The sequence below is a fragment of the Macadamia integrifolia genome, chromosome 3 (assembly GCF_013358625.1).
Source record: "Macadamia integrifolia cultivar HAES 741 chromosome 3, SCU_Mint_v3, whole genome shotgun sequence".
Classification (NCBI taxonomy): Eukaryota; Viridiplantae; Streptophyta; class Magnoliopsida; order Proteales; family Proteaceae; genus Macadamia; species Macadamia integrifolia.
Window position 1 is genome coordinate 10,013,516 of NC_056559.1, and position 16,299 is coordinate 10,029,814.

The 16,299-nt window shown below is 39.1% G+C and overlaps 1 protein-coding gene across 1 annotated transcript in view; it reads right to left on the minus strand.

Annotated features, from left to right (window-relative positions):
- Positions 1–2,160: 2,160 nt before the first annotated feature.
- Positions 2,161–16,299, minus strand: part of LOC122074144 (phospholipase A-2-activating protein) — a 76,349-nt gene continuing 62,210 nt past the window's right edge. Inside the window, exons 19-23 of the mRNA XM_042639010.1 lie at positions 11,529–11,605; positions 8,496–8,565; positions 8,266–8,331; positions 3,707–3,861; positions 2,161–2,530 (exon numbers count right to left, since the gene is read on the minus strand). Of these exons, the coding sequence (XP_042494944.1) occupies positions 3,727–3,861; positions 8,266–8,331; positions 8,496–8,565; positions 11,529–11,605 (348 nt within the window). The 3' untranslated portion in view covers positions 2,161–2,530; positions 3,707–3,726. The remainder of the gene's footprint in view (positions 2,531–3,706; positions 3,862–8,265; positions 8,332–8,495; positions 8,566–11,528; positions 11,606–16,299) is intronic.

Here is a 16,299-nt window from a genome sequence, read left to right on the forward strand (position 1 = left end):
ATAGATTCAGGGATGAGATCAATTTTTTTGGCAAGAATATTTTTTCTATGCAATCATAGAAATTAAAACACCAAACACGATCAGATTTGGATAAATTAGTCGTATCCTTGTTTGCTTATGTGTGTGAACGTTTGTTGTGAAAATTATTATAATAATCATTATTTTGAGTTGGGAGGGATGAAGAAGAGGAAAGGGCAAAAAATTTCATAGAATAGGCCATTAGCCCAAAGGCCCTAAAGAACAATATATAGCCTAGTCCATGGTTCTAAGTATTGGTATTGGATCACTTGATATGGTTGATCTGTATCGGTTTGACAAGTCTCCGATCCTGATATCTAGCCGATAAGTATCAATCTTGAACTGCTCGAATAGTGATCTGTATGGGTTTGGCAAGTCATCCATATTGATACCTAGCCGACATCATTCACTAAAACCATGGCCTGGTCTCTTAGCTAGTGCTTAAACTGTGTGTGTGTGTGTGAGAGAGAGAGAGAGAGAGAGAGACCAGTATGAATAGGTGGGGACACACATTTAGAAATGTCAGCTTCGAGAAAGACGATCTTTCTGGCCTGAGATGAGTAGTAGACTTGACTTGGCTGACCCAAGCATGGTCTGAAAGAATGAATCGCTGGCTGAGATAATGCAGTTGGTTTGACATTTTATTTTATTTTGTTGACCTTCTAGACCCTAGAGATGCTAGCCATTAACAAGCGATCATTCAACATATGAATTTTATTCGGAATTGGTTTCCTACGTCATCCTGCGGATCCTCGTTCTGGCGGTAGATTATCATAAACGAAAATAATTGGAAGAAATCAGAAGGAACCTGAATTTTCAACCCAATTAATGTTTTCTTAGTAAATAGACCATTGAAAAACCCATAATTATTGAGCGGGCAATGTAGAGAACATGCCAATTCATGGCTAAGCTTGGAATTGGACACACAACTCTTTGTAGATCTAATGGTTTGAATTGCCAAATCATCCTTACAGGCGTAGATCCCCATACCTAGGCTAACTTCACGAGGTATTCCCATTCAGTGTGGCTAAAATATCGTAGACACTTAAATTCCAAGATTTCTTGTTCACATGTCAAGTTCCTGCACAAAGTTTTCCAAGTAAATTAAAAAAAGAAAAAAAGAAAAAAAATTGATTGAAATATTAGTAGAAATGCATAGGCATACACGGAGATACATGCCCATACACAAGTGGGTATATGCCTAAACTGGACACTGCAATTTGGTGTGACTATTCCGTAGTTCTAAATCACGTCTTATATATCCAATGATCAAAATGGCTCATCATCATTCCACTTGGCACAAATAGGTGCATAGGACCAGATAGTTGTTTACAGTCGTTCAAACCATGCAAATTTTTGCCAAGAATATCATATATGCAGTAACAGTGGTAATTTAATGGCCAAACAATTTGTGTATTTTAATCTCGTAAATATGAATGCCTTTGCTAGCCCAGAAAAATCAGAAACTAGCTGATTGAGCGTAATATATAATCACAACAATGGTCTTCCTCAAGAATATGAACATGTGAGAGAAACTTCCAAGTGAGAGTCAGCCAATTTCAATACATGCGTACTTTAGATCCATGTATCCTTGAATTGCAGAGTACAACCAGAACACACCTATGAAACCTCAAGATCATCCTTTGCCCCGCATCTTCGATACAATGGTTCTAATTTTTTTTTCAAAAAGCTAACTTGAGGTCATTCAGTGCCACTGGATAAAAAATATGATCACACACATGCCGCATGTAGATCAAAGAATGGTCTATTTCAAGGGATCATCTGGTCAGGAACCCAGGCCTGTAATCTTCAGTCCCCACACATACTCCCTATGCCGCAGTGCTCCTGACATAGTATATATGATCTTAGAGACAATATAACCTCATTGGCAAACCTGAGATACACTAATAATCAAACTGCAAAGGTCCATGGAAAAGTTTATCGTAGATGATGCTTTTCTAAATGAAAAATAATAGATAGAAGACCCCAAGATCAAAGTTCTTGTATTTGCTTTCCGTCTGTTGTTGAAGGTGGGGAAGCAGGCCTAAGAACTTATTGCAAACAAGGCTTTGCAAGTCATCTTACTATCCTAATCAGGTTTTCCTTGGCTCAAAGTACAAGAAAACATGTCACCATATCATATTCTTGAAGAAAAAAAAAAAAATTGCATTTTCATTATGGTCTGACAGGGTGACAATTACTTAAAATATGTTCGTATTGCTGGAATTAACCAATATAATGCTTAGAATAGCTAGGATTTCTGGAAGAAGATGCCATTCATTTGATGAGAAACAAAAAGGAATATTGAAAATTCTAGTGCCTGAAGCTGAAGCAGCTACTTTTGAAGTAACATCAATCTACTTAGTGAGTTCTCCCCAATGATTACATCGTTAATGGGGCAACAGAGGTTATAGTGTTCATAAAGAGTCATTCTCGGTTTGGGAACGAAGATTCAATCATGGTATAGAGTTCATTGGTCCCATCAATAAATAACCTAGCTTGATATACCACCCTGCAAAGACAGAAAATGACGAGATTTTCAACAGCCAGAACCAGAAATTAAAATACAAAGTAGGGTTTTTCATCGATTTGGTTTCCTTCATCTACCTACAAATAAAGCCCCTGAATGCCTTCCCTCCAAGATAGAAAAGAAAATGAACAGAAAAAAGGGCATCCCACCAATAGATTTGTTGAGGGCTCAGGGATTCATAGGTGCAGGGACAGAACTTCCAAACATTTCCATATAACGTTTTCATGGAAATAACTATGGGTTGTGCCCTTTAAACTAACAAATCTCATAGAGAGGATTAGAGGCCACCACTTCACTGTCACACATAAAATAGTAAACTGATTAACCCAAAACATCAACTTCAACAGATGACTCGGCAGATAAGGGGGGAGAAAAAAAGAGGGTCCTTTTTTTTTTTTTAGGGGTGGTGTGGGGTGGGGTGACTACTGCATAAGCTTCAGAAGTTCCAAAATTTTATGATCATATTATTTTTGGAATAGACAAAGCTTACATGGTCATCTAGCTGACCCTGTGTACCTGAGACATTTGTGTACCCTATAACCTACAACCTTCTCTCATTCTAATACAGAAGACAAATACTACACCTTCTAGCTGGTGAACTGTGCTATCACCCACAGCTGGCCAGAAAAAGAAAAACAAGAGATCAAAGAAATTAAGGAAAACATTCCTCACCACTTTGTTTTTATTGAACCAAGACTTTGTTTTGCCAAAGCAACAACTCAATAGGAATTTGAGACCTCCTGAAACGAATGCTAACTATTTGACAACAAAATATTATGATGGTTTCTTATATTAAATAGTAGAATAAAAAATTGAGCTACTGACAACATGAAGGACCACAATTATGCACTAAAACATACTATAATGAGACATCAAACTGAAAATAAATAACAATGACAGGAAAAAAGGTAAAAAGTAAACAATAATAGATACAAGGTTTAACAAAATAAACAAAGTCAATAGCTGCAATGCCATACACACACACACACACACACACACACAAAAATTGGCCAGTCACACCTAGCTGCCTGACCCAAATTGTTGACTGGGTAGAAAATTGCCTGGCTGCTAGTCCCAACTCATGAAGGAGTCATTAAGTCCATGCCCCAAAAATCCAGTATATGATTTGACCAGGCAGCAAAGAAGACAACAAATTACCTGGGAAATGCTGGGCAGTTTTAACTCTGTTTCAGTAAGAGTTCAATGTCTGCTCCGATTTCAGCAATCTTTGCCTCCTTTGAATCCTTTGCTATTTTAGCGATGCTTTGAACATCAAAGTCCATTGCTATTCTTTTCATGGAATCCTCGAGCATCTGCGTAACAAAATTAAGAAGAGGCAATGACCGACAGTTAAAAACAATGTGCAATTTGTACCCCATCCCTTAAAAAAAAAAAAAAAAAAAAAAATGGAGGTACACCAATGATTTGACTCAAACTTCCATAGATACCATAAAAGAAGCTCCAACATCCAGCAAGTGAGCACAATTTCATAAAGGTACAGCAATGATTTGACTCAAACTGTGACCAACCTCGTAAGGATTTAATAATTTTAATGCATGCAGATCAATCCCAAGCAATACCAGCTGATTCCTTGTCAGACTGGCTCTATTAGGTTTGCTACCATTGAGCAAAAAATGAGCCAGTACCAAACATAGGATTCTCTATCCTACAAGACTGGCTCTACTGGACGATGTTCTGTCACTCTTGCTAATTTTTTTTATCTTATTTTAGGGGCTTTCTTTTGAGGGTGGATAGCAGAGGTAACGACGATGGTGATTATTTTACACATGCAAAAAGGATGATGGAGGTTAGGAGCTGCATGATTGGAGCAGTAACCCTTTTTTTAGCAATACAAGTTCCAAGGACCTCTACAGTGTCCTTAATATTCTAGGATTTTAGGGGAGACAAAGTGCCAGAAAGAGGAATATCTTTGTATCAAGGATTGCATGCTTCGCAATAACCTTAGAATAGAAAGATCCTATATGATATAACAGGGTCTCCAAGTCTAACCAAGCTTACTACCTTTCAAAGTAGGTCATTTGAAAAATCTTAGATACCATACATAAAGGACTATTTTGGCAAGGAATACAACAATAACAAACTCAGCCTTATCCCAACTTTATAGGGTCGGCTACATGGGTCTGTGCAAAACAAAGTAGGGAAAACTGAGATCCAAACAAGAAACGAAGAATGAAGAGATGCAGAAATTAGGGAAGTGAAATGGGTTGAGAAATGATAAATGAAAAAACAGAAACTTGAAAAATGAAAAATGAAAGTAAGAGGAAAGAAGCACAGCTCAGCAAGTCAAGAGAATCTCAGCTGAATGGGGTCGGCTAAATGAATCCTTGCCCTCCAATAGGCTCTATCCAAGGTCATACTTGGGACAAGACCAAGACTATGAATGTCATTCCTCACAACTTCTCATGGTCGTGTTAGGCCTGCCCATAGCTCTTTTACCTACTTCAATCGGAATCAGATCACTCCTTACTAGTTTGGCAAGGAATATAGACTGCAAACTGGTAGATCAAGGTCAAAGCTTTTGTAAACAGATTTTTTATACTGAGGGCAGAGAAATGACAACGCTTCCGTACCAAAAAAGAGCAACCCAGTGCATGAGGCTTCCGCTACTGTAGGGTCTGGGAGGGGCAAATGTACGATGGAGGTGGGAAAAGAAGCGGGGGATCCTCACTCTGGATCCATATGAGAATCAAAACAGAAATGGGTACCGGAAGATGTAGAACTTAAATCTACTTTCCAGTTGCTCTGTCACCACAAGTTTAGGGATTGGGATTGGATACATGTATCAGGATAGATAGCAACTGATCTTAGCAGATTTTGTGTCCCAGCCCTAGAGCTCTGTTGTAACAAGCCTGGACAATCACTGTTGTGGCCGAACTTGGCCCATCCAACAAGTACAGTCTGAATTGACCAAGGATTGACAGTCAGCAATCAACCCAGAGTCCAAGTACTATATTCCTTGTTGCTCCCCATTTACATAGTCAAATTATTTTCTTTTTGAAAAAAAAAAAAAAAATCAAGGCTATGAAAAGAAAATTCTTATAGGTGCAACAAAAACCAGTGATAGCAGAGAGCTAATATGAGTGTTATGGTGCAACTTGAATGCCCCATGGATGATTGCCAAGAACAGACACAGGGTGAAGTTGAGAGAGAACAACAGTGTAAAAACACCAATGTAGGTGAAACCAAATGTTCGTGTTAACCAAGGTAGGGAGAAATTTAATAATGGAGGCTCAATGAATGAATGCCAAAAAGCAGTGTTGCATCCTACATTCCTTTTTTCTCTAGTTTATGTGAGATGGTCTGGTTAGGGGTGAAATGCCACTCAAAACCAGAGCTAGTTGGCTTTCCCCGAAATGTGCCATCAAGTCCAGACCCAAAACCACAAAATACAGAGGAGAAAACCGCATAAAAGCAACTAAAAAGTTAATGGAATAGAAGTGTAAAATCCTTCCATTGACCTATGCACCCTAGTTTGTTTAATTGGTCTGCCTTGTCATTAGCAAACCTAGGACTCAAGTTGAGTGAGCAGTTCACAGGAATTAAGTATACAAGAAGCTTATGTCATAAATCTGTTCTTCCAGTGAAACTTGGGAAGCTTGCTATGTATACTTGTCCCCTATTGAGATAAATATGGCAGATTCATTGATGCTTGTGAGTTCTCAAGGGCTAAGTAACAAGTTCAAGTACGGGTCCGAAGATGTGTTAAGGAGACAAACCCCCACAACCAACCCCCACCAAAAAAAAAAAAAAAAAACTAATGATATGGGAATATGCATTCAACAGGGTACCATGGTTCCAAGGATTGGGATCAGATTAGGAAAGGCAATCGGGATTGGCGGTCACTGAACCAGCCAATAGCAGTCGATACTTCTAGAAATCTGGCTTGATCAGCTGATTCGGATTGGGATCGACAGCTACCAATCCAATATCCAATTGGTGAAGAAATAGGGGTAATGCTCTAAAAGGAGCTTAACGTATAGATAAAGGGAGTCAACTGGTCTTATAAACAAGTGGTCTTTCTGAGAAATGGTAGATAATTTTAAAAGAATTAAAACAAGAGGAGATAAATGAAAAAACAACAAAAAAGACCTGGGTTAAGCATAAACAGACTTGAGCATAAAGGGGCCTTTTGTAAAACATTACATTTAGGTACTTGATATCATTTCAATTTCCCCTTTTCATTTGGGGCTTGGGGATCCAAAGCCCAAATTCCCAGCTCGATGGAGATTTCCGGACAGGTTGGAGTCAGAACCAGGAACGCTTTTCTTCTATACCTATGCTATTTTTCTTCATCTTCTTTCATTGCTGTTGTTGCTACAGCCACCTTTTCTTCTTGTTCCTATAAAAACTACTATTGCTGCCAGGGTAGCGGCCCTATTTTGCTTTTCCTGAAAAGATTCCATCTGACTACTTACAGGTCACTCAAATTCAGTTACAGGTTTACTCATTTTAAGCAACTTAGGCTCTCTTTGTTATCACTTTTATTTTTTATTTTTGCCTATTTAACAAAATTCATTAATGAAAACCATTTTTTATCAAAAAAACTAAAAATCGTTTGGTAAACATTAGACATAATAGAGTATCGAGAGAGAAATGGTTCGGTAACTACATTGGTGTAAATAATTCCAAGTAACGGGTGAAGGGATTCCCCCTCACCCAATCTTCTCAGCCCCGCGGCGTCGTCTTCACTAGCTGCTACACATTGTTGCTGAAGCCACCTCTCTCCGCTATTTATAAGTCTACCAACACCAAATGCAAAAAACCTTTCCTATAATCTCTCAGCTATTTATGAGGCTACCGACACCGATCGCAAAATACCTTCCCCTAAAATCTGTCCACGAATTATGTAGGTGAGAGATCTAGGGAGACAGATATGATCAAGTCTGAAAAGGAACTCAGATTCTCTATTTTCTCTCCCACTCCCCTAAAATCTCTCCCCCTTTCAATCATGTAAATCACAACTTTTCCTTCTCTCTCCCTCTTCCTCTATCTTACACGTCCCTCCTAAAATCTCTCCCCCTTCCAGATTTTGTTTTGTTTTTTCACGAGACGTGTTCCAAAATGCAGGTTGGGTAGGGCAGGAGGGCAGCTGTGCTGGATTGGGTTGTAGCAGGGGCAGGGGCGGGTAGGGTGGTTTGGGTTGCAGCAGGGGGTGGGGGTTGCAGGAAGAATAGAAGGGGAAAAGGGCGGATGGAGTTGCAAGAAGTAGAAGAAGCTCATCTCTCTAATTAGAAGAGGAAATGGCGACTTTGAGACTTACGAGCTCATGTTAATTCCACTTAGATGACCAAAAACCATTTTTCGCCAAAACAATAAATGACTCTTGACCCATTCATAGTTTCTGTGTAACTCTCACTTATCTTAAATAGAAATAGGGCCCACAAATGATACCAAACACTTGCAAAAACATTTTTGTGAGCAAAATTCAAAAAATAAAAATGACACCAAAGAGGGCCTTAGTTTATTTCCTTAATGTTATATTTTTTAAGCAAAAGGATTTCCAAAATTTTTTTTCTCATGTATATTAACAGAAAGCAGAGTATAGCATATATGGAAAAGCAAAGAGGAAAACAAGAAGAAATCAGACACAAAAAGCTCACAGCATGTCATCAACTGAATTGTGCTTACATCAGTAGACAGAAAATCAGTAGCAACCACTACATATATGAACAGATGTAATCAAACTCAAAGAATACCAGTGATCCGATGGCTACGAGAACACGGAATTTTGAGTCAACATCTTGATTTTTCTCTTCTGCAATCTGTGAAACGTGAACAGATGTGTCAGCATAAAAGATCAAAATTGACATTCCCAATTTTTGGACTGTCCACAGAGCACGATTGAGAATACGGCAGAATATACCAACTGCGCATTGGAAATAAAAATCCACCCAGGGAAAACATTGGTTTAATTGAATATACGTACTTCAAGGGCAGCTGAAAGAACATGAGATTGGCCTTCTTGGTCCTTTTTATCAATCAAAAGCACAGCATAACTGCAAAAGAACACAAACAGCTTATTATTATGTGTGAATTTCTCAAACTACACAAGGAAGTTGCATGTTGAGCTCAATTTAAGAGAAATTTTTCTATGGCATGCTCTGCACTTGTATTTTCGGATACTATGCATAATTTTTACTTAAAATTAGTCTCGTGCTTCTAAGGAATACTTACTTCCAATGGACAGCCAACTGAGGAAAATATTCAATATTGACCTACAGGATGACAATGCTAGGGATGGAAACTCATTAAAAAAATAATGAACATGGGAAGATTCCCTATGACTATGGCCCTTGTGTCTCTTCAACTTCACATTTTCCAAGACGGAAAATGCTTAGCGGTAAATTGTACAGAAAGAAGAGTGATATGTTCACATTCATCTCCATGTTATGCAACAGGTAAAGAGGGAGACAAAGCCTCAGACAGAGATCTCCACCTCCACATTTGAATCTGGGAGATCACAACCAGTGGATGATGCAGCTAGCCAACCCTAATTCTAAAGTATAATCAACGAATCGACTGGCTGCAACACAAGCTCAATTATAGGGAGATTTTTTGTTGATTCAAGGGCAGAGAAGCATTCTAGTTTCGATATTCCAGCAGCTTGTGATGGAGAAAGAACGAAAGAATAAAGAAGAGATAAGAAGACTGTTTAGGACTTTGAACAGTACCCTGAAGAAAGAGAAAAGAGGAAGCGTTCACAGCAAAGCAAATCAAATCCCAGTTCTATATTCCATTTATATGGAAGGGAGGGGTGATTAGTTAGTTGGTTTGTTAGTAGCCTGGTACATAAGCTAAGCTGTGTTTTAATTAGACTAGCCAACTATGACTTTAATCAGTTTTTTTTTTATAAAAGAGCTTGTAAGGCCTCAGGCCAAGGTACGACGGAAGATTAATAAAGTGAGTTACTTAATGGAGCTGTGCTATTCAGTCTTGGGTGAGATGCCTTATCCATTTGACATATTTTTCTTTTACTCCATTCCATAACCTGTTCTTAACCCCAACCAGGTACTGATCTATCTCCTTTGATTGGTACTTCTGTTTATAGTTTTATTCTCTGATTTTTGTTAGTTTATATTCTCAGATCTTGGTCATATATTGGGCATATTACTCTGTTATTTAAACCCCATTCATACCTCCCTATATTGACTTGAGGTTCCCCTGTTCTGGAACCTGTTTCCCCAAACCTTCGCAACCGCAAGCCATTCTGCTGGTCAGTTTAGACCCAGCTTTTGTGGTTTTCAAGGGCTTCCTAGGAATAGGAACTTGAGCCAGGTTTGGGTCCATTCTGTGCTCTGGTTTTCATGCTACTTAAAATTTCCCTATTCTGCATTTTTCTCTATATTTTAAACTTAAGAGTTTTTAAAATTAATTGTAAACAAACCATCTGCTTGTAATAATGCTTTGGGGATTGGATTAAGTTGCTTTAACAGAGGTTCAATCCAAATTTAAACCCATTCCATTGGTTTGATTTGATTTAATTTCAGTTTTATTGATTTCTGGGTTTCAGTTTCAGATTTTAATCTTCTCCTAATTACTTCTAATTTAACCATCAAATCTGTCCCGTCTTTTGAAGGGGTCCTATACCCTATTTTTGTGATTGAACTGAAAGTTTGACCTTCATCTGAGAAGGCTGACTTTTCTGCCGACTTTAGAAATTTTGACCTTCATCTGAGAAGGTTGACTTTTCTGCCGGCTTTAGAATTTTTGACCTTCACTGAGAAGGTTGACTTTTCTGCTGACTTTAGAATTGGCTTTCTGTTTTGGGTTGACATGGGATTCTGTCCGGGAGGTTGCCCTATCTACCACCCACCACACACACACAGAAAGAGAAGGCCACAGTGAACTTGGTGGTTTTCAGTTTTATGAACTGCAATTTTTTACATGAATCCCTGGGGGCAGGCACATTCGAATTTGCCAAGGTTGGGATTCCTCATCCATATTTTCAAACAGGCCCTCAATGTCTGAGCTGCATGGCCTAGGGATGGTAGGAAAAATTTACGGCAGGGTAAGGAAAGAAAAAAAAAAAAAAAAAAAAAAAAAAAAAAAACTGCTTTGCTTCTAACATACTTGTATCTCCCAAGAGCTTCTAATTGGTGAATCATTTGAACTCTGCCCAATAATTATGCATTCCTCCATTTTCCAGTTAAAAGGTTCCCTCTAAGCTCTGGATCCTAGCATATATAGTCTCCTCTCCTTTCTCTGAATGGCTGATGGAGAGGTCTTTTGTTACTCGGTTTATATAAATATTACTTGCTTGGTTTGGACCTTTAGGGGTTACTATAGGCTACTATCCTAATATGCAAGTAGAGTTTTCTTTTTCAAAATCTTCTTGCATAATTGCTTCTTATTAATTATCAATAGGTTTGATATTGCACTTCCCAACAAAGATATGAATCACTCGATGCTGTGAAGACAGAGAACCTGACATTGGTTGGATATCAGTATTTATTGCTTATCTATGATGCACAATGCTCAAAAATATTTGTTTTGCAAGTATCACATACATATCCTTGTGTATCTTAAGCGTAGATAGCATCTCTCTGCTACATCTCTGAGATATTTCTTAAAACCAGCCTTCTGATACGATGCCCAATACATATACTTGACACCTTAGATAACCCTACTAAACCAAAGTGCCAGAAATGACCGAAATAGTAAGCGCTAGAAGATCTACAAAGAACAAAATTTAGAATATAAAGCAAACATTACACCTCAACTTGTGCAAAACGCTAAATGAGTTATAATTGTGCCTGCGAGCATTTCCTACTCATAGTCAGTCAAATCTCAAGGCCCAAAAAAGTGCCTAATCTGTCTCCACTGTCCGGGGCAGGATTAACCACAGACCTCTGGTCTGAATTACTCACAGCTTGATATGTCCAGCTCCTTTTTTCAGGAATGAAATCGTCCTTAAAACGGAAAATAAAACCAACAGTAACATAAAAAAGAAAAGACTTACTTGAGTACCAAAGTGGAAAAAGACAATTGAATATTCTTGTTGGAAGATGAACAGCAACCTGAAAATGCATCAAGAACCTGCAAGCTCATTAGAGAAAAAAAAAAATCAGAATAAATTTATAAGAGCATCAAAATGGCATGAAAAGGGAGCTGATTTTATTCAAAGAATCAAATACAAAAACAAGATGGAAACAGCTTTGAGATAGCTAGCCACATAAGCACTATACGTTGCACCATAGAAGAAATGAGGAGTCTGGAGGAGGGCCAACGAGAGAACGGGAAAATATCTGACATGAGAATCACATAATCACACTCTCCCGTTGGGAAACCCAATCAACTTTCTATTTCAAATCTGTCTTTATCATTGTGTACAAGCAATTATACAACAACAACAACCACAACAAAAACAACAGCAACAAAAACATAGTCTTATCCCAACTAAATGGGGTCAGCTACATGAATCTTTGCCCTCCAATCAGCTCTATTCAATGTCAAACTTGATACAAGGCCTAAGCTTCGCATGTCTTTCCTCACCGCTTCTCGTAAGGTCATTTTAGGCTTGCCTCTAGCTCTTTGAGTTGAACATGGCCATGCCACCTCAAACGAATTTCTCGTAGCTTATCATGTATCGGAGCTATTCCCAAATCTGTTCTAATATGATCATTCCTTACTTTATCCTTCCTAGTTTTACCACACTCATCCATCTCAACATTCCATCTCAGCTACACTAAGTATATCTACATGATGCTTCTAAACGGCTTGTTGAGACCGAGAGCTAATCCCAATATCGGGATTAGCGTCAGCCACTGGACCCGATAGGGGCAGTTTTTCCCTATCAGGTCCCTATTTGTGTTTTAGGCTTTATGCTCTTATGATGGGGGGCATTCTAGACTTTGTACTCATTGTTTTGCTCTTTATATACTAATGATTCTTGCGATCAGCCTCATTCTGGACTGATCGCAGGCTGCTCTGTTTTCTGGACAGATTTCGGACTCTCCTCTTCTCTTCTTCTTCCCTTTGCTGGTTTTACTGATTTGGTTGCAGGAATCTGGGATTGTAACAAACATTCCACACCATAAATCATAGCCATTCGTATAACTGTTCTATAAATTTTTCTTTGAGTTTTAAAGGAATACGTCAATTATAGAACACTCTAGACACACCTCTCCACTTCATCCATCCTTTTTTTTTTTTTTTGGATGAATAAATAAATTTATACCCAAAGAGAAGAGAAAAAACAAGGGGAAAAGGGGGGGAGGGGAGGCTTAAGCCAACAAGGAGAAGCCAACCCCTAGGGGATCAAAGCAAAAAGCAACTAAAAAAAACCAGACAGCAGCAACAAAAGAACCAAGAGGGGGCAACCGCCAACCAAATCCAGAAAAAAAAAAGGGGTGGGGAAGGGACTGGCAAAAGGTTCCAGGAAGAGATTATGTGATCATTTCTAGTGGAATAGGGGATTGGCCAGAAGCGAAAGGAGCGCAGGGATTGGATTTTTAAAGCAGCATCGAAGAAGATGGCTTTCCAAATCCTATCCGGGGAGCGGGAATTGGAAGACTATCTATGAATGTTGCGCTCCATCCAAAGATGAGTAATAGTAGTAGAGAAAGCTAACTTACCAATGGTGTCGCATATAAAGGAGCCAGCAAATGTCATGTCAACCCAGATACATTCCCTATCAAAGGGAAGAATCGCCCTCCGAGAAGGCCAGTAATGAGCAAGGACTTAAATTATTTGAGAAACATCATCCTCTATATTACCTTCTTTATTTATGATTGAGTCCCGATACCTAAAATAATCACTCTTTAGGAACTCCGTCATAAGCTTTCCTACGTAAAAAGCTTATGCTGTGGATCTCCCTAGCATAAAACTAAATTGGTTCTCCGTCATTGTAGTTTCTTTTCTCAGCTGGGTTTTAATAACCCTCCCCCATATTTCATAGTATGATTCATTAGTTTAATGCCTCATAGTTATGGCATCTTTGAATATCACTTTTATTTTGTAAACAGAATCACAATTCTTCTCCTCCATTCTTCTGCCATTTTCTTATTCTCATAATCATATTAATCAGCTTGGTTAGCCAAGATAAACCATAGATTTATAAGCTCTTCCACACTTCTATTGGGACCTCATCTGGGCTTGTGCCTTGCCTACTTCCATCCTCCTTAAAGCTTCTTTTACTTCAAACACCCTAATTTTTCGTATATATCCACGACATCTGGTGTCTTAATGGATAATGCAGTCTTCTAGGATAACCACTCAAAGTGTCTTCATTTAGTAGGCTGTAGAAATAAACTTTCCATCTTACCTTAATGTCTGCATCCCCCATTAGTACCTTACCATCTTCACTTCTAATACATTTAGCATGGTCAAGATCTCTCTCTTCCTTTCCCCATTTCCTTTGTGCTAAGATTTATATAAAGATCTTCATATTTTTTCGTCCTTGCTTTTCCCACAATCTTCTTAGCATTATTTTTAAAAAATTTATACATTTGTAAATCCTCTACATCCTTATTCCTTTGCCATTTCTTAAAACTAGCTTTCTTAGTATCATCATCCCACTACCAAGCCTCCCTAGAGGAATGACATACATAAAGAGGAAAAAAAACAAAGACTCCTGACTAGATTGTAAAACCAAACCAGACTCAAACTCTATCTCCTATTCCTACGTGACCTATTCAAAACAAAATATGATAATATAAAAGAAAGCCTTTACTAGACCAAAAACCAGGGTTGGGTTGCTTTTATCTTGGTTTGAGTTTTCAAACGCATTCGTACTGGTCCAACCAATCGAGTGCTACTACATCAATTCTCCTCCTCTAAAAAGAACTTGACTTCATCGAGTCCAGACAAGGACCAAGGAGACCATATGATTTAACATGATGGAGGAGAAAAGTACCCAATATTCGCTGATGCCTGATTGCCAAAAGGTCCTCAGCTGGAAGGAACTTCATTTTGAGCCCACCGTGTTTGAAAGAATAACTGATCTTATAACCACAATCCACAATATTGTGCCGTCTTGGCAAGCAACCACGTCCACCTCATTGTGTCTTGCTTAAGATGCCCTTTCCCATGCCTTTTGTCAGTTGGCATTTCTTCTCCTTGCTTCTCAGTGCTTATTAATGGAAGCCCTACTGGCTTTTCTTGCCCCCTACATTTTCACTTAAGCTCTTGAAGTGCTTTTTAGAAGCATTCAATCTTTGCATGGACCAGCAGCTCATCTCACCCATGTCCAAATGTAAGGTTCTCAAGATCTCCCATCTAGTCTTTGTTGACGACCTAATGATCTTCTCTAAAACTGATATCCCTTCAGTGGAGGCCATTATATCATGTTTGAGTCGCTTTCAAAGTATGTCTGGTTTTCATATCAACCACTCCAAATCTCTCATGTTCTTGGTTGGGGTCGTGTTGATGTACACATTTACGCTGCCCTTCCCCAATAGTTCATATGCGGGCCGGCTTGAGTTGATCAGATCGGTTCTTCAGTCCACCTACATTTATTGGTCCGGCATCTTTGCACTTTCCACAGGCAGTTATTGTGAAGCTTGAAGCCCTTGTGTGCTCTTTTCTCTATCATTCCATCTCATGGGCCTCAATTTGCCTTCCAAAAGCTAACGGAGGATTGCGGTTAAGGCGTATAACGATATCAACTACTTGATTGATGGAGGAGTTTGCACTAAAATTTGGTTGGATCACTGGAACCTTCTTGGAATCCTTCTTCCTTTAGTTGGAAACAAATCTATCTATAGTTTGGGTTCAAACAGAATGGCCATGGTCATTGATATCATCCAAGGTGATGCATGGGCTCCTCCCATCTCCTTGCCTCAATTTGCCCCCATTTGGGCTGGTCTTTTAGCTTCTGCAAGGCTCCTTCTGGTAGGGGAGATTGTGTTATTTGTTCTGCATTCTCTTCAGGCCTCTTTAGCTTGAAGTCTGCTTGGAATCTCCTCAGATCTCGTGGTCCTATTGTTCCATTTCCATGGCACGTATTGATTTGGCTCCCTTCCCACATTCCCACCACAGTTTCATAGCTTGGAGAGCTCTCACCTACTGTCTCCCATTGCAGTCTTTCCTCCTCTAAAGACACATCCCAATCCCTCCCTTTGCATTTTGGGCTAGAATGCCTTTGAAGATGTGCATCACCTCTTCATAAACTGGCCCTTCTCTTTGAGGATTTGATCTTCGATTCTCACCCGTCGTTGGCCTAATAGATAGCGTGTTCTCCCTCTTCAACGTGAGTTATTTGGGTGGACATGACTTTTGGTGGATCCTCTGTCTGTGAGCATGTTGGCAAACTAGATTCTGGCGCTACCATTCGCCATATTTGGTTGGAGCGTAAACTCAAGAGATGGATTCCCAACTCTAGATCTTTTCAGCATTTTTGGAACTCCATCTCCTTCGACATTAGAAGCAAGTTGTCAGTGGTCCCCTTTTAGATGTATTGACTCCCCAAGAATCAGGCATACTGTAGCCTCTTGGAATCTTCCCCACTATTTCTAATGTGGAGGGGTGGTTGTATTTTCCTTTTTGTTTCCCTTTGTATATTCTCCCCCTTGGGGGTCACTTCATTGCTCTTTGGTAATGAATATTTTATTCACTAAAAAAAAGGGTTTTGAGCTTCAGGTGAAGCAGTAGGGAACATGGTATCAAAGCAAGGAGGTTGAATGTTTGACTCTTGGGAAGTGCTATGTACGAGTTTTCCTGACATTTCTTCTCCCTTGGAACTACGCAAAGGAAATGCTGCGTGAACTCCACGTGTAAAAGGACCATGTGAT